The sequence below is a fragment of the Urocitellus parryii genome, chromosome 10 (assembly GCF_045843805.1).
Source record: "Urocitellus parryii isolate mUroPar1 chromosome 10, mUroPar1.hap1, whole genome shotgun sequence".
In the NCBI taxonomy this organism is placed as follows: Eukaryota; Metazoa; Chordata; class Mammalia; order Rodentia; family Sciuridae; genus Urocitellus; species Urocitellus parryii.
In genome coordinates, this window is record NC_135540.1 from 63,570,474 (window position 1) to 63,596,532 (window position 26,059).

General features: G+C 32.7%; 1 protein-coding gene across 1 annotated transcript in view; it reads left to right on the forward strand.

Annotated features, from left to right (window-relative positions):
- The window catches only part of Ndst3 (N-deacetylase and N-sulfotransferase 3), a 138,155-nt gene that overhangs the window by 36,954 nt on the left and 75,142 nt on the right, over positions 1-26,059 (forward strand). Inside the window, exons 2-3 of the mRNA XM_026389692.2 lie at positions 8,789-8,876; positions 14,793-14,947. Coding sequence (XP_026245477.1) covers positions 8,789-8,876; positions 14,793-14,947 — 243 coding nt within the window. The remainder of the gene's footprint in view (positions 1-8,788; positions 8,877-14,792; positions 14,948-26,059) is intronic.

The window sequence follows — 26,059 nt, forward strand, 5'->3', positions numbered from 1 at the left end:
ACATAATGTACAATATTCATTTCATTTTCAAATCTTTATGATTTTATTTCATCATGAGATCAATCAGAAATTTATTCATATTTATATTCAAGAGATATTTACTTGTTCCCTTTCTGATCCTGCTATTATACTGGGCTTTGGGGATTCAGACATTTGGGGACATAGCCATAATTACTACTTCATAGATTTTATAGTCAAGCTTCAAACTTACCTCACTTTTAATGTATAGAACAAGAACAAACTCTTCTGGATGTGGATGGCTTAGGATTATTTTTTGTGTTTGTGTGTGTGTGTGTGTGTGTATATGCACATATGTGCATATTTAGCGCTTGTACTTCTTGAGCACAATAGATTTGCTACTTACATGGTTCCCAATTGTTAAAGGACATGACTTGCATTAGAATAATGGCAAATGATGATACTCTGTTTTTTTTCATATTGGATCCCATATTTCTGCTTCTTTTTTCTCTTTTTCTGCAAAAGCAAGTATTTTAAATTGTATCAACATTAAATAATACTGACATTATTTTCATAACACATAAAATAATTTTTCTACATAACTGAACAAATGAGATGTGACTAATAATTTCTTAAAGATACTGTATTGTAAGAGATTATGAACTAATTTTACATGTTTTTTAAGAGTACATTAGTATTTTGACTATTTAAGTACATCAACAATAAGTAAATAAAATATGTATAGCAAATACTTAGAGTAGCACTTAATAATTTATGTTTCCTATTCACATATCATTATTTGCCAATTTCAGTTCAACAAGTGTTTTAGGAAAAATCATTCCTCACTATATAATTTAAAGTTTATTCATAATGTATATTCTAGACAAATTAAATATATATAACAGAAATAATTCAAATTTACTATTAACATTCTTTCCTTAGCTTTTACAAAATCTTTGCCCTTAATCTTTTAATACAATACAAACAACAAAATACATGAACATTTTGGTGGAACAAAACTAATTCACTGTCTTAAGAAGAAATACAAGTCCTTTAATGGTTACTATAATGCTGCTGCTTAGATAATCCTTATCTTTAGTGTTGATTAGACAACAACCAAAGAGCTAAAGATCAATTTGAAATATAATTTAAAATTTTAGATGTCTTTTTTTTTTCTTTATAATTTTCACATGGGTATAGGAAGAAATGGGAGATGGAGTTACATGACAGGACAAAAAGAATTTTGTAAAATTGGTTGAAGAAAGGACAGTAGATTCCAGTCCTAGAACTAGAACTCTAGAACTCAGTTTCCACATGCTAGAAAATGTTTTTGATTTGGGGGACATATATACATTTTACATGTGATTTTCATATTGAACCTGTGATCTATATGTTGTTATTCTATTTTCCAGAAACTGATTTGTCAAGGTTCAGTAACTTAGTCAGCATTTTGAATATGTCAAGTTTATACAGTAGTCAAGAACAGTCAGAGCCGGGCTCAGTGGCACACACATGTAGTTCCAACAGCTCAAGAGGCTGAGGCAGGAGGATCACAAGTTCAAAACCATCCTCAGCAAGGGTGAGGCATTAAGCAACTCAATGAGACCCTGTCTCTAAATAAAATACAAAATAGGACTAAGGGATGTGGCTCAGTGGCTGAGTGCCCTTGAGTTCAATCACTGTTATGCCTCCCCCACCCCCCACAAAAAATAAAAGAAAAATAAAAAAGTACAGAGACAGAGTCTAAAACCATTCTGATTCCTAATCTGCTACATATTTAATATGCCATGTGGGTGAAGTCATGTTCAAGCACAGGCCTGAAACAATTTAAGAAGGAGGAATACGATCTCTAAAACATCTCATTCTAATTAGCAAGTTTCTGGATGAAAATTCATGGAAAAAATAGATAACATACTCTCACCTTTGGTCTTCATATTTTAAACTTCCAGAATAAACATTTCCACCATTTAATGTTTATTCTGACAACTTAAAATATAAATACTCTAATTTAGAATATGGACAACTGGGAGCTGAGTGAATGTTTATCATCAGGAATTTGTAAGTCAATACAAGTGCCATATGTATAGGTTTCTTGTTAAGAGAATCTAAATACTGTAGCAGATAGTGACCAAGTATCATGCTTTCTGCTAGCTTACCAATCTTTTCTGCATTTCTTTCTTATTTCCACACTGAATGCCAGTTGTGTAGCTAGGTCAAATAGTAGTTAATCCTGGCCTTCTTGTTTACTGTTTTTCTGTAAAGGTGTCTTCCCTTTAATTGTTCATAATATCCCACTATCTTATCAAACCTAACTAACTGTTTCCAGCATATTTCAATATTTTCTTTATCTATAAATAACTCTTTAAGATAGAGTCTTCCAGGCTGGGGATGTGGCTCAAGCGGTAGCGCACTCGCCTGGCATGCGTGCGGCCTGGGTTCGATCCTCAGCACCACATACCAACAAAGATGTTGTGTCTGCCGAAAACTAAAAAATAAATATTAAAATTCTCTCTCTCTCTCTTTCTCTCTCTCTCTCTCTTAAAAAAAAAAAGATAGAGTCTTCCCAATTTTACACCTCATCTGATAGAGACTAGGGTGATTGCTGGAGAACATCATAGTCCTTAGGTGTTCTGAAGCCCAACACTACAGGTGGTGCACTCAATGAATGTTGTATAATTTAAATTCCAATGGGTAAACATTTTAGTTTAGCTGATGTGATTGATAAGTTTTGTACACAAACTTGTTTGGGCTGATGGATGCCTGGTCAGCTGGTAAGATATGATTTTTGTGAGTGCCAGTGGGGAAGTTCTAGAAAAGAGAAGATTTTGAACTGGTGAACTGAATAACGTAGATGACCATCCATGTGAATGGGTATGTATTATCCAATCCATTGATGGACTGAATGAAACTAAAAGATGGAAGAATAAATTCACTATCTCTGAGCTGAGATTTTCATCTTTGTCCCTCCTTGGACACAGACAATCTTTATTCTTAAGCTTTAACTAAATTACACTACTTTCTTAGTTTTTTAGCTTGCCTTCACAACCATATTTGCCAATCATATTGGATATGTTCCTCTCAGGAATCCTAACAGCTGCAGTATCACAGACCAATCTAGTCTTCCCATTTCCAGTATAACTTCAAATTTCGAAAGCTAAGAATGACAACCAGTTGTTAAAAGTTGAAGGAAGATCACCCTCTTATATCCTTCTAGAGGATTATATTACCAGGTTTCTTTTTTTGCCAGTGATAATAGTGTCCAATGTTAAGATTCTTGTTTTTTGAGATCTGAAATTCAAAATGCTTATTTAAGTCAGTTGTTCAGCATTTAGTCAGCTTTGTGACAAAGGAGAAATCACTTAAATTATTTAAGCAATGTCTACCATTATCTCAATTTGAATATTTCTGAGGGCTGTTTGCAGATAAATATATAGACACAGGAACTTCTCGCCCATGTCCTGCACAGGCAGCAGAATTTGGGTTTCCTCTGCATGTAACGGGCTAGTGTGAAATGAAAGAAAGAAAGAGAAAATGATGAAGAAACCACAGGACACAGGAAGTAATTTTAGAAAGGGGGTGGGCACAGCTATCTCAGGATCAAGCTTCCACACTGGAAAGAGAGTGAAAGCTCGAGTCTGCTTTGTTTTTATGGGAGAAGCATCAAAAGTTTTCCAGGGAATATTCTTTTGCTGAATAAGGTAGGAGGTGGGCTGTCCAATTTCCAAAGGGTTAAGCCCCACTCTGGAGCTATGAAAGCTGTCTCCCTAGCCAAGCAAAGACAGAGGTCAAGTGCATTGGGCCATCCATTGAGTAGGAGGGGCCACAAAATAGTTTGCAATGCCAAACCTAAATCTTCCTGGCTCAAGGCCAGTGAAGATGCTCAAATAAACTCAATAACTTATGGGTGGAGTTCCACAGGAATTTAAGTTGCCCAATTGCTTTTATTTGCTTTAGCAGATATAAAAAAATAAGTAGTATGTAATTAATTAAAATATCTTAATTCTAATTTTGTATTCAAACAATATTTTTCTTTCTATTGAAAAACCCTATTTGAAAATAAAATTTCTTCCCTGTCTTTAATATGGCTTACCAACACAGACTGTTGACTTACAGGCAATAAAATAAGTAAAAATATAATCTAGGAAGAAAAATAAAAAATATAAAAAATCAGCAGATGTTCCCCCAAAGAATGTCACACATGTGATGAATACTAACACAAATCTCAGTATGATGTTTTTGCAATTACATTTAATTTAAATTTTTGTCACTGATTTACTGTTTCTTATATTTATTTTCTTAAAGAAAGTTGAATAAAATTCAAAAATATATCAAAGCTGCCATTTTGCTTAATTCTCAGAGCTCAGTTTTATTAAATTAGATCTTTCTTTTGCTTGTAACTAGATCTTTTAATGTTTGGGAATGTTCTTGGCTTTGTAAAATGAGGACTTAAAAAATTAAGAAGTTAGTGGGATAAGTGTACAGAGTCAAATTTGAAAAAAATAACTTTGAAATGTTATGTGGAGAGTTGCATAAAATCCAATTCTCATATTTTTTATGGCTTGTTTCTTTTTAATCATCAAATAAGCATTTTATATTTTGCTGCAAAGCAGTTTTGTTTTATGAAGAACACATTGAATTTTTTTTCTACTATAGAAATGTCTGCTTCATTTGTATATAAATACATATTGGTTTTAATTTACCCATATCTCCATATACCTGAAATATACATGGATTTATTTAGTTATTGAAAAATGGAAGCAACTCACTAGCATCCTTATTATTTATTTTTAATGATTTTAATTTTTCATTGGAAAGTATTTTTTTAAAAAAATCACTGATTATCCTAAATATTTATTTTGGAGCAGTTTAAGGAAAGATTATTTTTCAAAAGTCAAACTAGTTTTCAAAGTAGATATCTATATTCTTAAAGTTTTTACTTGTTACTGAGGAGAATAATAAATGGTGCACGTTAGGGGAGCTTATTTACTTCCCTTTTCCATAGCCCAGGGGCTGTGCATATCAGAGATTGCTCAGGAAGTTTGTGAGTTGTTTGAATATAGTGTGATAACATTGATTTATTTTTTTCTGATTAGACTTTTAGATATTATCAGGTTATTTTAGAGAATAAAGCAAAATATCACTTATATAATCTTATAGCATTTTCTTTATAATAATGAATAAAATATTTTAGTTTAAAATGGAATAATAATAAAATCATTTTAGTAATGAATTTAGTGAAAAGGATAAGGGCCTAAAAATATTGCTGATGCTTAAGCTTTTTGCACTGAACAGGCCAGTGATATGCATATTTTGAATAGTTGGAAATAATGGATAGATACAATATTTAATATTATTATCATAGACAAATTTCCAAACTGGTTTATAAGAACAATTTAAATGTGAGAAATATTATGGCTTAAGTACATAAGATATCATCTTGAAATAGGTTTTCTTCTTCACCATACATAGGCATTTTAGTATCAGCTATCTGTTTCAGTATATCTCTTAAATATTTCCATATTTGTTTCTAGAATATCAAATAAATATGTAAAATTTCCAAATCAAACCTGAAAAATTAGGGCCTATTCAGTAATTGAAATTAATTCATTCTAGTTTATGAAGAGACTAATTCCTAAATATATTATATATTCTTTAACAGCTAAGGCCTAAGAACAGGATAGATTCATTTACTTCCTATCAAAATTATTAAAAGTACACTGGAAAAGTGCCGCAGTCTGGCTGGGCACAATTCAGGAGCCACTTGTCAAAAGAAACGAACTTTTTTAGAACACACACACACCAAACCACACAGCTCCTCAGGAAAACCTTCAGAGCCCAACTGCCAACACTGGCTTCCCACAAGCCTCTCAACTTCCCCCACTCCTCCTGCTCTTGAGGCTGATTGGCTGGGTCACGTGGGCAGAGCCAAAAAAAGTGCCCCAATGAGCAGCTCTGTGGTCTGAAAGGGCGGGGAAACAGCCCAATGAGCATCACCACAGAGGAGCCAATCAGTTGGCAGCTAGAAGTTTGCTGGGGCTTCTGTGAGCCAATCATTAGCTGGCAGCTGGAAGTTTGCTGGCAGCTGGAAGTTTGCTGGGGCCCCTTCGGCTGTGGCTCTCAACAGAAAAGCAATGAAGATTACAAAGCAAAGTTCAAATTCAACTTCAATAGAAAAAAAAGGCAGAAAGAATGTCAGCCTTACCTAATTTTAAGGTAGAACAATTCAGTAACACAAAGCACTACTTAGAATGTATTTCAAATCTTTATTTTAATCAGTGCAAGGGGAATAAGGAATAAAATGAAGTGATTAATATGGGAAAAGAAGAAATACAAGAGTTATAAGAGGAGAGAAAGATATGAAGACTCAAATAGAACGTTCCCCTGAGGTGAAGAGCCTAGAGGGATGGGCAGAGTAGGGGAAGACTAAAATAAATATATTTAATAAATGAATTAAATAAATTAAATAAAGAGTAAAAGGTTTAGAAAAGTAAATGAAATGGATGGATAGGTAGGTAGATAGGTTTAGGGGTAGGCAGATGATAGATACTGCTGACAATTACAGCATCAACATCTAATATTTTATGATACTTTTAAAAAAGTTTTCCAACTTACTTTAATTACTATTATTATTATAATGATGATGATGATTAAATGTGATTGAACTCAGGGGTGCTCAACCACTGAGCCATATCCTCAGCCCTATTTTGTATTTTATTTAGAGACTCTGTCTTAGCTTAGCACCTCACCATTGTTGAGTCTGGCTTTGGACTTGTAAACCTCCTGTCTCAACCTCTAAGCGGCTGGGATTACAGGTGTGCACAACTGCACCCAGCTATATATTATTTCTTATAATCTGTATTAATATTCCATGGGTTATATCACTGTCTCCAATTTACAGATGAAGGAAAATGTTCAGACAGGTAATGTGAATTCTCCTATATCATTTAATAATAATAACCATATGAGTAGTTGTAATAGTATCAGCAGCAATAACAGAAGAGCAGCACTTAATAATTGTTTGGCATGAATGAATCATTTCATTTAATTCACATGACAGAGCTTTGAGGTAATTATTACTATGCCTACTTTATAAATGAAGAGACTGACTCTTAGAGTTATTTAACAACATGCTCAAAGAAGATTAAGGACAGATCCAGAATTCCATCTGAGGCCATCTGACCTCTAAACCTGTCCTCTTAATAACTGCAGTAGTTTCATTTACACCTTCACATTCCTCACCTGATCTTCCTTCCAGAAGAAATAGAGAAGTTCAAAGTGTTCACCCAGGCAACTCCCAGCTTACCATGGCCCAGTTTATCACCTACCAGTCCCATTCCTCACTTTATTATGCCTACCAATTTGTTTCCCATGATTAACCCATACCCTACCCTGGTAAGGGCAAGGCCTGTGTGTCCCCAGTGGCATGACCATCAGTCAGTCTTGTTCCTGTAATGAGGTGTGCAGATCTACTAACAGGCCTACTTTAATTTTTGAGTGTCAACTCTTTCCATATAATACATGGCTCAGTTATGTACACCAAAGAAGTTGTTCATTTAAATAAAGTGATAGAAAGGTATTCGGTTATTGATCAGATGAGTTTAAATTTAACAAAAGCTCTTTTCCTCCCCTTAACACATAACTCATCATACATTTTGTTCAGGTGATCACCAAATAAAAAGAGTTTATTTGTTTATCCCCAAAGATCAAAACATAATGAACATGATTGAAACAATATGAATATGATAGTGCAGGGTTTCCACTTGTCACTCTGATATCAGGAAAAAAAAAGATTTAGTTATGGCCCCAGCTGTACTAAAGAAAGAAGGAAAGGATAGAGTAAAAGGAGAACGAAATTTGGATATATATCTTTAATCTAGGATCCACCACTAATTTTATCTGTGAAAAAAGAGCAAGTCATTTTCCTAAATTTCCTCAAGTGTAAAAGATGCATTAACCAATCTCCTTAACCAATCTAACATTGCTACTTTTTGTCCAGTTGGAGCACTCAACTACTATAGTGTGCTCGTGTGTGTGTCTGCACACACACATGTGCATGTTGAGAGAGACAGAGGAAGAATATAAAAAATAGAATTTAAATAATGAGAAAGAAAAGTACAAGAATGAAAAGTACACTAAATAGTCATAACCTGTTATAAATATATAACATATATATTTATGTAGCATAAACATAGAACAAAATACATAGATATATAACACAATTGTATAGATATAGCAAAACTTTACTTCAAAAATAGTTTACTTGTTAGAAATAGTGCATTTTGTTGTTTGTTTTATTAAAGAAAGGACAAATCAGAGATCTACTTTATCATGATACCTTTTTTTGAATGGGAGTCATCATCTTTTGGGACTCTTAGATTTAAGATAGAAAAGTCTTGCATTTTGAAGGCCAAAAATGTATCTGAGAAATAACAATTTGCTTCTTTCCTCATGCGATGTTACATAGCTTTCTTTAAATTGAGTGACATTTTTTTGACAATTGTTATCTATGTCCCTGGGTGGTAAAAGATACATATTTTACATATTACATACAAGTTCCTTTTCTGCACACAGATTAAACTTGTCACTTAAATTCCCCTTCTTAGCTGAAACTTTTTGTTGATTTATTACAAGCTAAAGGATAAAAAATATTTATGTTTATGTAATCTCAAAAGTATCTCTCTAATTTTAAAGTGATAACTACTTTCCATCATTTAATTCTGCCAAGTATAAGGAAGTGGTTTTATTCTATACCTGCAAAAGGAAGATGTCTTTTAAAAATATCTGGATGTCATTCTTGACCTCATACATTTTAAAAAATTCTATATTTCAGGCCCTGCTTGAGACTCAGAATCTTTTGCGGGAACAAATCAGAAATTTTACATTCAACTTGGGATTTTCAGGAAAATTTTACCACACAGGTAAGAAAAAGAGAATAAGTATTCTCACAAGGCTTTTTTTTTTTTGACCACTCTATTTAAAATAGTAAACTTCTACATTCCATATGTACTTCCTCTATTTTTCATATAATTTAACTCCATCTAACATACTATTTTAACCATTAAAAAGTGTTTATCACTTGAAAGGTTATGATGTTATCTAATGAACTTCTTTCTTATTATTATAATTTATGTATCTAAAATGAATAAATACTAGATGTGCTATTCAGTTAATTTTGACAAACTATACACATCTGTGTAATTCATAAGCAGATCAAATAAGGTAACAAAACCAGAGCACTGCCACCTCATACTCCCTTACAGTCATTAGTTTTCCTCAAACAGAATTATTATACTCACTTCTGATACCATCTGAGATTTGCCTCATTTTGAAATACAGGTAAAATAACTCATTTGTTACCAGTTTTTTAGTTCAACTGTTTTTGTTTCATAGATATTATTATGTATAGGTTTATTTCTTCATTTTTCATTGCTTTGTAGTATTCCATTATTTGCATATACAAACATTTCTTTATCCATTCCATTCCAATATAGATGACTGCATTATTTATAGACTTGGCTGTTTTTAATAGACCTGTTATGAAAATCTTTATACCTGTTCTTCAGAAACTTGAGTATTTTTTTTCTATTGGATATCAGCAGGGAGTGAAATTTCTAGTTGTATAGCAAACATATGATCAGATTTAACAGAAAATGACAATCAGTTTTTCAAAATTTTTTAATCAATTTATATTTTCAATAGTATCAGTGTTCTAAAATCTTGCTCTAAAGTCTTGTTAATGTTTGATTTTTTCTTGTTAATTTTAGCCTTTCTAGTAGGCATATAGAAATGTCATATTATGTTTTTATATATATTTTTCTGATGTCTACCATACAAGCTTTTTTCTTATGTTTATTGTCTGTTAATATCCTTTATTGAGAAGCATTTTTTCTATTTTCTGGCTTTTATTATTGATTTATAGAAATTCTTTATGCAAGTATTATAAGAAAAATAAGAGACACAGAGGTAGAGAGGCAAGATGCAGAGGCAAAGTAGCAGAATGTTAGAAAAAGCCCCTTGTCCAAGCTGAAAGCTTTATTCATAATCAATAGGTTACATTAGGTCAGTGGCATCAGTAGTACATTATTGCTCATTGTGTCATTAGGCAGGTTACAGAGTTAGCAGCATTATGCAGCTTATTCCTCAGTTACATACTGTAGTTGTGATGTGCAAGTTAGGAGCTTTGTGTACCTCTCAAGAAAGCCCATTGTTTAAAGTTACTGTTTTGTGGACAAGTTCAGGCACAGCAGAGCTTGGTGCAACATTGTGGTTGTCTAATAAGAAATTTTGTTTATTCACAAGAGCTGAGTGCCTGAGATAAATGTTGAGTCTGAAAAGACTCTAGCACAGAGCCTCCTCATGCAGGGCATTGCTACAGCAGCTAGGCATCCTGTGTCTTTGCACAGAAATTTTCCTAGCTACCAAGCATGCCACTAAAGAAAGAAGGAAAGAATCTGAAATGGTAGAGTAGAAAAATATTTAATTTTAACATTTTTCATTTTACTTTTTCTTTCCTTTTTGCTACCTTTTTGTTTCTTCTCTAAAAAATACCTACGTATCACAGTAAAATGAAATTTTCTACAATCTTAGAATTTATAAATCAGTGATTCATCTGCAAACTGAGATATAGAATGGCTAGTTTGCTCATAGTTGCACAGCTGTTGGTACCGATATACGATGTCTCTGCAAAATTCACAATAAACTGGTTTGAATGGTATCCGTGAAGAAGAAAATTTGGGAAATGAAGTACAAGGATGAAAATTAGTTACTTTTCATTGTTCATTCTGCATTTTACATTATACATATATATAATCCATTCAATTAAATTATGAATTAAATGATAAGTAATTTTTAAAATGACTTTATATTTAAGCACATTTTCCAGTAATTTTCCATAATTTTAAGTGCTTTTAATTTGATAATATGAATTCTTTTGTGTATAGCTAATGTGTACCTTCAAGGGGTTAACAAGATTATTATGGTGATAATTCTTCCTATTATTACATTTCTGTAATAAGTGAATTTTTACTTGTTTTCATGGAAGTTGCAATGTTGTGAGAATTGACTCTAATATATTTTATATCGCACAATATGTATTTCATCCACTATGTATTTTCATAAAACTATGTATGACTTTGCTTCTTTTTAAAAAATTTTTTTAGTTGTTGATAGGTCTTTATTTTACTTATATGGGGTGCTGAGAATCGAACCCAGTGCATTACGCATGCTTGGCAAGTGCTCTACCACAGAGCCCCAGCCCCAACCCCATGACTTTGCTTCTTAATTTGAAAATTTTCTGAGCTCTAAGAATGACCTTAACATAGGAAGCTCTGAAAGCCTTATTACTCTAATTACTTAAACAAATATATAAAAGACAAGTTTTCAAGCCATGCATACCTGTAATCCCAGTAATTTGGGAGACTGAGTCTGGAAGATTGCAAGTTCAATGACAGCATTGGCAACATAGTGAAACCCTATACAAAATAAAGTAAAAAGGGCTGGTGATGTATCTCAGTGATAGAATGGTGTTGGTTTATTTTCTTGGTAACACACACACACACACACACACACACACACACACACAAGCAAATCAAAACCAAAAAATAAAAAAAATAAAATATACCCTTTTCTGTGATTATTTTAAAGATTTACTGGGAATTCCATAATCATGGTTTAACTTTCTATTATTATTGACACAAATTTCAGTATTTATTATAACCTCAAAAATGAAAACACAATGACATATTCTAAATTACTCATTTACAGTAAAGTTCTACTACCTTGGTATAGATATATAAAGTGAAAACATTTTTTTAATGTGCAAAAGTTCAGTTCATCTTTTTAGCACCACTAAATTTGCCAATGTGGATCCCCACAAACTTAAAGCAATAAAAGTGTATTATTATGAAATCTCTTTCTAAATCTATCCTAATTTCAGTGTGCTTATTGTAGATTATTTGACATCCTTTGAAAAAAATAAAAAGTTAATATACAGATAAGGAATCCCCAGAGTAAGATCAAGGACATATAGAATATGTAGTTATCAGTGAGGCAGAGAGGAAGATTTTTGAAAGAACCATAGTAGGAAACCTAGGAAAACCTAAACTCATCAAGGGAGTACAAGCAAATATTCCTGGAAACTCGATTCTCTTCTCACCAAACACTGAATGCATGAACATTATTCCACCTTTCCCTCTCCTTTCTTACTTGTGGAAGATTTGTCCTCTATTTTTTCTTTGCTTCTGCATTTCTCATAGCTCACAATAAAAGCGCCCTCTCTCTAAGCCAGGGAAAGTAAACACAGGAGAAAGCTAAGACCAAGGTTATATTTTATCTGTGTAAAATATAACAACTTACACAAAACTGTGGCCAAGGTTATCTTATGACCAGTAGAAGAATTTTTCAGTGGAAGCACATAAAATTTAATACTCTGTCTTTCAACAGTTAGATATTATAAAATTTAATTACATTGTTTCCTTTCTAAATTAATAATTAATTTTTTATTAAAAATTCTATCCTTTTACTTTTCTTGAATGTAAGGAGAAAAGCTGCACTGTCATAATATTATAAGAATTTATTTCAGGAAAAAGCGTTACTTATGTGATTTCTTTTAAATTTTGAAGGGTTTGTGCATTTTAGTGAGAAATAGAGATAGAAATAAAGATCAAACTTCTTTTATAGTGAGCAATAACTACATCCAATGTATGTTGCTAAACACTTTTCATGTACCTATTCAATGAATCCTAGGAGTTATATAGTATGTAACTCACTTTCTAGATAGGATCATAAAAATTTAGAGGTGCCATGGTCATAAATTATTAAGTATCAAAAACCTGTCTTAATCCTAAATCAGTTAGAGCCCAATTCTTATGCATTAGAAAAACTGAATATTTGTTATTTATTTGGCAACTGTTAATTAGGGAGCCAAATGGCAAAAGATTCCTTTTATCTATAGAATCTTTAGATTGACCTATTTCACCAAATCACATAGAGAAATACATATGTAAATTTATTTGCATCAAAAGTTACTAAAACATCAAAAGATTGTGATATTGAATTGAATTTTTTATCTTACTTTTTATTCCACATTTGCCCAATGAATCATAGCTGGGGCTCTGAATTTGGAATTGCTTCATTTGAATTAGAATTCAGGTTCTAGATTCAGGTTCTGTCCCAGCACTTTCAGTGAGTTGGGACAAGTTACTTTATCTCTTTAGAGACCAATTTCTTTACCTGTAAATGGGATTTAGCAATGACTCTGAGCATATAGGTTTGTTATGAGAATTAAATCAAATATGTTGTAAAAAATGTAGCTTTTTTTTTTCTTTTTTCTTTGGTACCAGTGATTGAACTCAGGTGCACTTGGCCACTAAACCACATCCTCACCCCTATTTTGTATATTTTTAGAGACAGTGTCTCATTGAGCATTCCACTATTGCTGAGGCTGGCTTTAAACTTGTGAGCCTCCTGCTTCAGCCTCCAGAGACACTGGTAGTAAAGCATATAACATTGTTCTTGGAACAAGGTAAATCTTAGTCTAGGAGATGTTTTAATATCAGAGAAGGAAATATTGCTGATAAAATACTGCGAAAAGTTTTTATAATAAATAATATAATAAATTATAATTTGCAATAACTTTTTAAGCAAGTTTTGTAAGAACTTCAGAAATGGTCTTTAAAAATTGACGAATTTGACTTCTCTGTCTTATACCTCCAGTTTGACAAGGAGGGCAGAGCTGGAGAAGAAATGGACAGCATGGTGCTGAGGCAATCCAACCATGAACAACTACATTTCAGCTGCTTTTAATCATAATGTTTGGCAATTGTCCTCAATATAATTACTTTTTATTTATAACATCCCTAAAGTGGGGTTAAAGAAAAACAGATAAAACAGAGCTATCAAGAAAAAAAGGACAGACCTACTACTATGCCTACTATGTGAGTTAAGATAAATCAGTTGGAGGGCAGACAGACATCGTTTGTCTAACCCCGGCATGATTGCAGTGTACACACATTTTACTCATAGATTCACCGTGGTATACAGGAAAGGGTAATGTCTGAGCTGTCTTTCTGAAGATCACTGAGATGTGTCACTCTGTCTTCATAAATAAATTTGAGCAAGGTCTAATTATGAAATGAGTGAAGGAGAAATGACAAGATAGATTCAGGAAAAGATAGTCCTATGTAACAAGGAATGGAATGCAGAAGCACCTGGCAAGAGACTTTTTATAAACCAGGGACCCTCCACAGTCATATTGCTGGGGAGATAGAGATCAGGAATAAATTGATTACTGAGAAATCCCAAGAGATTTTTTCCTATTTTCAGTGTGAAAATTGCAATGAATAACTGACTTAATCTTAAATGACATGGTTTCCTGAGGGACCCAAATGAATTATGAAATTATTTTGTTGTGACTGTATATATAACCCATGTCAAAATGATTTACTACTAGGGTTCTATCACAACTTTCCATACTTTAAATTCCAATGGTTACATTTTCTATTTACCCCCATTTTCTTCAAACTACAAATTGTACAAAGATGCTAAAAGCGAAGAGTTTTAAGGTCCTTGGGAGTGGTTATATACATCCATCTTGCAGTGGTTATATACATCCATGTCTCTTGTTTAACCATATTAAAAACTGCTTTATAACAATCCCTGGTTTTTCCCTAACAGATTTTGCTTTGTTACGTTTTATGTTGAAATCCTTATATGTATGTAAGATAGTATAAATGTAATATATGAGAATATAAATTAGATAGATAGATAGATAGATAGATAGATAGTGGCAGATTAGTGTAACTGGAATTAATTAAATAATCACTTCTCCCCTAAAGGAACTGAAGAGGAAGATGAAGGGGATGACTGTCTTTTGGGGTCTGTTGATGAGTTCTGGTGGTTTCCTCATATGTGGAGTCATATGCAGCCCCATCTCTTCCATAATGAGTCATCTTTGGTGGAGCAGATGATTCTCAACAAAAAATTTGCCTTGGTAAGTAACTCATGTTGACTATTACATTGAACTAGTGTTTACTTATTAGAGAAATGACAAGATTTTTTATTGAAAATATTTTTGAGGCTCTTGATATTTTGACACTTGTTAAGCAGATTTACTATGTGATTGTTAAAAAGCTCTTGATATTGCAGGCTTTCAATATGTGGCTTTTGAGTTTGTATCGGGTGCCTATCATTATGCTAATGCATTGAGGGCTCTAATTTAAGAGAGACTTCACAAAACTCAGGACTCAGTTATATGTCATTTCAGTCAGAGCTCCTAACTCATGTTTTCTGTCTAGAAGGAGGTTTCTGCTGTGCTGGGGAGGTAGAAGTATACACATAAAACAATTATGCAATAAAACGAGATATTTCATGACTTAGTGTCAAACCTTCAATACACAAATTCATGGTTCAGAGAAACAAATGTCATTGGAAATGATGAAAGACCAGTTATTGTGGAAATGAAATTAGGAACTTCCTGCAATATTAATAGAGTTAAGTACCAAGATGAGTTGGAGTAAAATGAGGCTGAGGGAAACGACCAGGCAAGTTACCATAAAGGGGATATGAGGTAATAAAGATTCTGTCTAGTAATACTGTGGAAATGAAAGAAAAATTATTGAAAGACAGTTCCAACATACATGTTATATAGATGGAACATTTGCTTGGTTGAAGCAAGATATACTGCTTTAGACTGAAGGGTTTGTGACTTGGGACCCAGTGTGGCTGGGCTGGCAGCAACAACACCACACACACACACACACACACACACACCCAGAAATACCGTTTTTGGGTGTCAGGGATGACTCTGAGACCTCAGCTCCTATGTTGGAAAGCAAAGAGAGCAAGGGAGGCAAGAGACAAGAGAGAGAGCACACCCTGAACCCCTGTTTTTATTTAGGGGAAAGGCATTCAAGACAGATCCACCCAAATAAGGCAAGGGATTGGGTTTCGAAGGGTGGAGTCTTACTTGGTGATGTATTGTGGTGGTCAACAGATTGACTGACATCTTGGAAAGCTACACTAATCTCAGGAGCTATGTGGTATCATAGGCAGAATGAGAAGGACACATAGGTCACATAGCCTAATCAGGCAGTAACATTAGGCCAGTCCCCTCATATGATCAAATGTGAATAGCTCACACATACATAGCCCATGGATGGCTCACGACAACAAGGGACTTTAAAGAAAAACTTTTAATAAGTACATAACGAGAGGAAATAGAGTTGCAAGCAGAGAAGGTACTAAAGCCCACTTATATATAATGGTATTGTATGAACTACTAGAGTCAAGAGCTCAAGTAATTTATCTCCATGTTATCTTACCCAAACTTATGCAAGAAAGGGTTAGAATTTATAAAACCTACTTCTTTTTTTTTCTCACCACTGTAGAAAATCAAGTTTATTATGTGTAGCATAAAGAGTTCATACTTGCCTTTTAACTTAAGTGTACTCCTTGTGGGGGAAAAAAAGTTTCAAAGGAAAACTTGCTATGCATTGACATTTTATTATAAAAGAAAAAATAGTGCTCATGTATGTTGATATGAAAGTATTTTGATGGTATTTGCAAACTCCTGTAAGATGGATATATTTTCCCCCAAAATATAAACAAAAATAGAAACCATTATGTAAAATTCAGCAATTACTATCATGATTTGTAATTGAGAGTACTAAAATTCCTATTTCAATGGAAAAGGTAGACATCTGAGGCTTCTAATGTTAGCAGTGTTAATTAGTAAGAGATGATGATGCAGAAAATGACTTGGTAGTTGCTTCATAAATCTGTAGTAAAAGGGAGAAAGGAATTTGTGAGAAAGGGAAATATGTAAGTACAGTAAAAGAAAGCAATAATAAAAGATAAAATAATGAGAAGAGGGAGTTTTGTTGTTTTTTCAAAGCCTTAAAAGTATCTTGTGTCAAGACGGATTTCACAAAAGATATGGCATTCACTGTTATGAAAGAAGAGTAGTATATAGAATGATAGGTGTTTGATTATTATTTGAATGAATAAATCAGTGAATGAATCAACAAATGCCAATATTATGTTCATATTTAAAATGGCTGTAAATACTTGAGTACTTGTAGTGAAAATAGGCTTATATGCATTTTTGAAAATTCCTAACTAAAAAGCATCATAAATGGAAAGAATAATTCAAAATCAGAATCTAATAATTTTTCACCTTCTAATTGCAGTATCAAGCAAAGATTTCTGACGAAAGTGATGTCTTACTGGATGTTGACAATCCAAATCATTGTTCTTGAGGCAGTCGTAAAGGATCTTTGGAAATAATACCAAATGTATTTTTAATGTTTAATCAAATATAAAACCAGTGGATGGTTGCGGGGTGTCAAGAGTAGACAGGAAAGAATACTGCATCTAGGATTAGTTGGTTCCCAGCCATAACAGCATGAGAAAAAATATATATGTTAAGTATTTGAGAACAGTGATTAGCACATAACACCCAGTAGATAACAGTTACTGTTCTTATTTATTTGTTTTTATTTATATCATTTTATTTAATATAATAATGATGCTACCTTCAATTTTTGCTTGGGATCCTAAAAAGTTTGAAGTGACAGGAGGGACAGTCTCTTTAATTTTAAAAGTTTATTTGTACTGAAATGATATTTGCATATTGTGAATTTTGCACAATTTGTGTATATGAGTTAGTTAACCCATTTACTTTTCATTTAATTCATTAAGTTTCCCAAACCACATTGCTAGTGTATTTGAGGATGTAATGAGACAAGATGAAGGGTTCTAGTTTGTTATATGTTCTATACTATTTCTTTTAATTCTCACAACAGCACTGAATTTTAGTTGTATTTATTCTCCATTTGTAGATGAGGAAAATGAGAGCCAGAGTAGCATGGTGACTCAATCAGTGATTATAAAGCTTCCTGAAGGTAGAATTAAGACCATAAAACCAAGTCTTTTAATATTACATAAATTGTGTCACCATGTCTCCAATACACAGGTATAAATCTAGATTTCTCTTCTGCCTAGTAATCAAAGAGAATATATGGTAACCTTGGTAGTTTAAGGGAAATAGAAAAGTCTAGGTGGAATTCACCTTTTCCTTTGGGTTCCCTAAAGGTTCTTATCATAGACAGATTCTAAAATGATTCAGGAGACAAACAACTGAATCTGAGGAATTTTGCATATGACTAAAGTTATCAGCAGAGAAAAAAAAATCAGTGAAAAGTTGAATTAAATTCTGTCTCAAATGTCTACTTACTAGCTGCATCAAGTAAATTATTAATATGTTAATTATTAATAATAAATTATTAATATTGCTTTTCTAAATTGGTTTATATCTTGTTTCTCTCCATCTTCTTGGAGGCTCTGGATTTCAATATGAGCATGAATGATTTCCAAAGGAGAAATTAAATGAACATGCAAAGAAGCAATGTGCTCCCTTAAGAGAATATGGGCATTCAAACAAGAATAGAGGTCATGGGTGCAATATTCAAATGGTGATTATATTAGATGACATTTAAAGTATCCTTCCAGCTAAAAGAATCTGAGACTATAATCTAAAACTCTGGTCCCCTGCTTTCACTATCTATAGCCAAACACCTGTCTCTTACATTGAGTATTAGCAAATACATCTGATTTATTATCCTTTTGCATAATGTGGACATTTCTGATTCACAAAGGAATTTGAAGTCCATTTAATTGGCTTTGAAAGCTCTGTCTAATAGCGTATTATTGAAGGTCAGACAAATCTGTTAAGCAAATTTGCATTTGATGACTACAGCCATCAAAAGAAATGTAGCACTACAACTTGCTTAGAAAAAACTTGTAGTTGCCAAATATGGGCTAATTGAGGAATTCAATTGAAATTTTAAGGGGAGACATATTTTTGAAAGGTTACCAATTCTAAGGTAAAAAATTATTATAACATTAACGATTGACCTGAAATACAGTTTGAAATATCTAATGTATAGGCTTAAAAATAAGATAAAACCACCATTTGGAAAGTAAAATAACTTTGTATTTAAACTTCAAAAATTATCAGTAATATGTAATCTCAACTGAATAATTAGTTCTGACTTTTGGCAAATAATGGTAGTTTATGTTTTATTTTTTATATTTTTAATTTATTTTGTGTTGAGGAGTAAGCCCAGAGCCTTGTACATGCAAAGCAAGCATTCTACCACTGAGATACAACCACAGTTTCTCAGGTTAATATTTAATAATACAATAATTAGTAAAGATTTTTATCATAGATTTCTTCCAATATCCAATTAATATTGTTATATACAATATTATTAGTAGAACAATGTTCCTGAAAACATAAGGTCTTTTTGAGTATTATACTTTTGATTATATTATCATTTTTAAAAATAGTGTCATTTTTCCTCCCTCTTTCCAAGTTCAGAACAACCTACTAATTTATATCCACTGGAATATTTGTTGTCAATTATACAGAGTTTTAGATTAGTGACCCCATTAACTTTTCCAATATGGGAAATTAAGTTTATTTAGTATCAAAATACAATATAAAATATTTGGAAGGCTTTCTGGCTTGAGGAATATGTGATAAATTTTCAATTAGCTTGCTTGCCAATTGGAGAAGGAATAATTCCTATAATTTTTATTTCAATAAAGCACTTTATTAAAAAGGACATTGTATTTTCATTTTATTAATGCTTAAAAAGTATAATTTTAGTGATCTGAATAGAAGTGAAGAATTCCAATCAGGATGCAGAGTCCACTCTAAATTTATAGACCACTTCATTATTCTGAGCAGAATGACCAAAGTGTATAATTTACTTCATAAAATGAATGACTGAAAGAATTTGAACAGGGCAAGAGATAGAAGAGAGGACTAAGGGACAGAGTATCAAGGCTGATACTTAAAGAATTCTGGTATGGCTGGGAGTGGCGGTGCATGCCTATAATCCTGGATACTCAGGAGACTGAGGTAGAAGGATCACAAGTTGGAAACCTACCTTAGCAACATAATGAGAAATTCAGCAACTCAGTTAATCTTTGTCTTAAAATAAAATAATAAAAAATTAAAAAGACTGAGTGGTAGAGAGCTCGTGGGTTCAGTTGTCAGTTCAAAAAAAAGAAAGAAAAAGAAAAGGTGAGAACTGGTATGGCCACGCATATCAGTTATTACAATGTGACAATACTACTATCACTAACCTCATTACCATCTCACATCCTTCCCTAAGGAGTCCCAAACCTTGAAACTATTAAGCAACTAAAGGGATCAAGCTGGTCCAGAATGAGTCTCCAGCATCCAGTTCTAATTCTGGAGCTGGCAGCATTCTGATTCGTCAACATAATGGCAGGCAGGTTGGGAAATACCTTAAGTACCATTGAATACAGTACTTTAATATAATCAATCAGTCTTAAGACTTAGGATTGGATCATGAAGGAAATCACAGAAGAGAGAATAGAGTCTTATAGATTTAAGAAGTATGGTTTTCTAATTAAAATTTATGAACACAGAAGGGTGCTTGACATCTAATAAGTGTTCAATGAATGATTACTTGATAAAAGTAAATATTTCTTGGGACTTTTAAGATTCTATTCATTATGGTCTTAAAATGTATTATTATTTTAAGTAGTTATTATATAATATTTCTGGTATTATTTATGTGCTGTGGCTCAACAGATCAGGAGACAACTGACATTGAAAGGAGTTTATTATTCAGATTTCCGCAAGAGGGAAAGGCATGTCATACTTGTAGAGTTACAAGAAGAAGCACCAGAATTAGTTAGGAGGCAGAGTGGACAGTGGGGAAATGTGCGCAAGAATACTGTGATTTGGTTAGGAATGGTTAGACAAAGCAGGGGGAGCAGCTACTTTGAATATGTTCAGTGGGTTCTGAAGTATAAGGGCTATTTCTAATTGCCTGGTCATTGGCCTTGAGATGATTAAAGCAAGGAATATTTTGATCAGTGCCTGAGAACCTAATAAAGGAGATGGTTGAGTATAGAGGGTCTGATTTGGTTGATTTGCATTTGAAAAGTATGTTCTCAGGTAATAGTTTGCTATCTCTAGGATTCACTGGCCCTGGAACTCACAGTCTCTTTAGAATTAGCCAGGCCCCAATATCAAAGCATCAGAACTGCAGAAAGTAAAAAACTTTCTCTTCTTATGTATCTTGAAGCATTCTATAGGTTTTCAAACACCCTCATTATCCCAAATGCCATCATTGAATCAGTTCTAACTTCTCTTTCCCCTTCCTAACAAATGTTGTGGTATATGAACAATATAGTACACTGATTAGATATAGATATACCTATATCTATATATCTATATCTATCTATCTATCTATCTATATACATACATATCAGTGAAATATTTTTTGTTCTGCATGTGCAATTTACTTCTATTAATATAGCCAAAGATCACACTAATTTTGTTAAGCCATTATATCAGACCTCTGTTTCTGTTTATGAGCTATTTATTAGGCCTTCTTGTATTTATTTTGGAACAATTTATTGCATTAAGTAAATGCTATCCTTGAGATTACTGCTGTCTCTTTAACATTTCATATTTCTTATATATTCAGTGTTTCAGTATATAAACATCCTGTTAAAGATTCATTTTGTTATTTAACTTGTTTTATATTTTCCCAGTTTGTGTTATACCTATAATTTATAAGTATGACTTCTGCATTTCTGTTAAGCTGTTGGTAAATTTGAATGTAATAATATCATAGCTAGAGAAATGTGGTAGATAAATAAAGTTTTAATTCCAAGGTAGCATAAGTACAGTAGTCACCATTTTTTAAAATAGTTGGCCCATAAACTGCAAATCTGTTAATTCAACTAATATCCATAAGGATTATAAAAGTATGTCAAGGATCTTTCTAAAACTGACAATGAAGATATGTGTGGCATTATTCTGACACCAATTTAGAACTTGTATTTTAAAAGGAATTTACACAGTAAAGGCATTAATCATAATTCCTTATAATTATTGCTTTCTTCTTTGTTACTTCTCAGTAACCTGTCTAATAATATCTTCTAAAATTTCTTCAGTTTAACATTAAGCTCATTTATTTACAGATTCCAAAATGCTCTAATTTTTCTCCTGTTTTGAAAGTTTCGCATATTTTCAACTTATGCATCATATGTTATTTCTCTTTGATTAGTAAAATGATTTGCACGTCACATCTACATGCTTTATATTTTAGTTACCTTAAAATTTGCCCTTCTAAGCTTGAAATATTTAGTATATTATAGTTAATACTTTATCAAATTGCCTCTTTATCTAATTTTATGTTTATCTTGTCATAAAATCTTAAATATTTTTCTCTTGATAAATCAGAGAAGATAAGCAGATAGTTTCAACTCTTTTAAAACTCTGTTGTCAATTAAAATATGTCAAACTTCTCTTCCTCCCCCACACAATCATGTAAACTTATTTTTTGTTAATCAGATTCTTTTTTTTACATTTATTTTTTAGGTGTAGTTGGGCACAACACCTTTATTTTATTTATTTATGTTTTTGTGGGGCTGAGGATTGAATCCCAGGCCTTGTATGTGCTAGGTGAGTGTTCTACCGCTGAGCCATAACCTCAACCCCTAGATTTATTTTTGATTAGCAATTTCTGGAAAATAAACTTATTCTGAGATTTAATCTCATTGGCATTGTTTTACTACCTCTTTAATTTGTTTTCTTTGTTTTGTTAGTTTTTGTCATTGGTATGTGTAATTCCTTTCATCTCTTAAAAACTCTAGCATATACCATATTGAACATTTATTGTGTGGCTGTAACATCTATTAATTTAATAAATGTATTTACTTCTCTTATTAATATTATTTACTTCTCTTCACAACCCTCTCACTATCATCTTCATTTTCAAAATGATAGAGCTGGGACTAGCCTATGCAGGTCTCAGGCGCACTGCAGGGTAGACACCCATCAGAGCCTAGCCTCTGGCGAAGGATGACCCCTTCTGACCAGCACAGCACCAAGGGAGGTCAAGCCTAGTGGCAAAGATCCACCCACACCAACTTGCACAGGACCCAGATCTAGGATTCAGTGGCATTCATTGAGGGACACCAGCAGTGTCTAGAAGCCCAACATTAAGGTGAGGTACAGACAAACTGCATGGGTACTACAAGAATATAGGGAAGAAACTGTAATAACTCAGATCCATACTGCAAGAAAGGAAGACACATAGACAACATAAAAAACAAAAAGGGGGAGGAAAGTGCCCCCAAACAATCCAGGACACTATAATAACAGAATCCACGGATAGTGAAGTTGATGAAATGTCAGGGAAGGAGCTCAGAAGGTTCATAATTAAAATGATTTGTGAATTAAAGTACTACCTAAATGAGCAAACACAGGCAAAAATTGATCATTCCAACAATGAGATAAGAGAGCAAATACAGGTAGCAAAAGATTATTTCAAGAGAGACATAGAGATTCTGAAAAAAAATCAGAAAAATTTGAAATGAAGGATACAATAAATCAAATAAAAAACTCAATAGATTCAATCACTTGGAAGAAAGAACATCAGATAATGAAGTCAAAGTATACAACCTGGAAAATAAAGTTGATCACACAGTGAAGATAATTAGAAACCCTGAACAGAACATCCAAAAATTATGTGACAGCATCAAAAGACCAAATCTAAGAGTTATTGGGATAGAGGAAGGCAAAGAGTTTCAAATAAAAGGAATGCACAATCTTTTCAATGAGATAATATCAGAAAATTTCCCAAGTATGAAGAATGAATTGGAAACCAAACTCAAGAGGCTTTCAGGACATGAAATGTACAAAATTACAACAGATCTACACCAAGGCACATTATAATGATAATGCCTAGCATACAGAATAAGGATACAATCTTAAAAGCTTCAAGAGAGACAAATCAGATCACATATAGGGGGAGACCAATTCCTATCTCAGTAGATTTTTCAACCCAGACCATCAAAGCCAGGAGATCATGGAACAACATATACTAAGCTCTGAAAGAAAATGGATGCCAACCAAGAATCATATCCAGCAAAATTAAGCTTTAGATTTGATGACAAAATAAAAATCTTCCATGATAAACAAAAGTTAAAAGAATTTACAACTAGAAGTCTGCACTATAAAACATCCTCAGCAAAGTATTCCATGAAGAAGAAATGAAAAACAATGATGAAAATCAGCAGATAGAGGAATTACACTAAAGGAAAATCTAATCAGAGGAGAAAACAAGTCATGTTAAATACCAAAAATAAACAAAAATGGCTAAGAATACAAATCATGTCTCAATAATAACCCTGGATGTCAATTGCCTAAACTCACCAATCAAAAGACATAGACTAGCAGATTGGATCAAAAAAGTGGGGAGGGATCCAACAATATGCTGTGTCTAAGAGACTCAACTCATAGAAAAAGACATCTACAGACTAAAGGTAAAGGTTTGGGAAAAATCACACTACTCACATGGACTGTGGAAGCAAGCAGGGGTTTCCAGTCTCATATCAAATAAAGCAGACTTCAAGGTAAAGTCAGTCAAAAAGTATAAAGAAGGACACTACATACTACTCAAGGGAACTATACACCAACAAGACTTAACAATTATAAATACATATGCCCCAAACAGTGGAGCATCTATGTTCATCAAACAAACTCTTCTCAAGTTCAAGATTCAAATAGACTACAACAAAATAATTTTGGATGACTTTACCATACCTCTTAATCAATAGATAGATCATCCAATCCAAACAAAAGCTTGCAAAAGAAAATCTAGAACTCAATAATACAATCAATAACTTAGACTTTACTGACATATATAGAATATTTCATCCTTCAATGAGAGAATACATTTTATCCTCAGCAGAACATGGGTCCTTCTCTAAAATAGACCATGCAATATGCCACAAAGCAACTGTTAGCAAATATAGAAAAGTAGAGATACTACCCTGTGTTCTATCAGATCATAATGGAATGAAATTAGAAATCACTGATAAAATAAGAAATAAAAGCTACTCCAACATCTGTAGAGTAAATAATATGCTACTGAATGAACAATGGGTTACAGAAGACATCAAGGAAGAGATGAAAAAAAATTAGAGGTGAATGAGAACACAGATACAACATACTGAAATCTCTGGAACACTATGAAAGCAGTTCTAAGACGAAAGTTCATTGCATGGAGTTCATTCTTTAAAATAAGAAAAAGTCAACAAATAAATGACTTAACATTATATCTCAAAGCCCTAGAAAAAGAAGAACAAATCAACACCCAAAGCAGTAGAAGACAGGAAATAATTAAAATCAGAGCTGAAATTAATGAAATTGAAACAAAAGAAACAATTGAAAAAATTGACAAAACAACAAGTTGGTTCTTCGAAAAATTAAATAAAATTGACAGACCGTTAGCCATACTAACAAAGAAAAGGAGAGGGAAAACTCAAATCACTAACATATGTAATGAAAGGAAATATCACAACAGATACTACAGAAATACAGAAGATAATTAGAAATTATTTTGAAAACTTGTGCTTTAATAAAATGAAAATACCAAAGGCATCGACAAATTTCTCGAGTCATATAATTTGCCCAAATAGAATCAGGATGATATACACAATTTAAACAGATCAATTTCAAGTGACGAAATAGCAGATGCCATCAAAAGTCTGCCAACCATATGGATACACAGCTGAGTTCTATAAGACCTGTAAAGAAGAACTAATACCAATTATCTTCAATTAATTTCAGGAAATAGAAAAAGAGGCAGCACTTCCAAACTCATTCCATAAGGCCAATATCACTCTGATTTCAAAACTAGGCAAAGATACATTAAAAAACAACCACAAAAACTTCAGACCAATATCTCTAATGAACATAGATGCAAAAATTCTCAATAATATTCTGGCAAATTGAATACAAAAACATATCCAAAAGATCGTGCTCCACAATCAAGTGGTATTCATCCCAGGGATGCAAGGTTGGTTCAACATACAGAAATCAATAAATGTAATTCATCACATCAATATGCTCAAACATAAGAATCATATGATTATCTCAATAGATGCAGAAAGCATTTGACAAAATATAACACCCCTTTATGTTCAAAACACTAGAAAAACTAGGGAAAACAAGAACATATCTCAACATCATAAAGGCTATTTG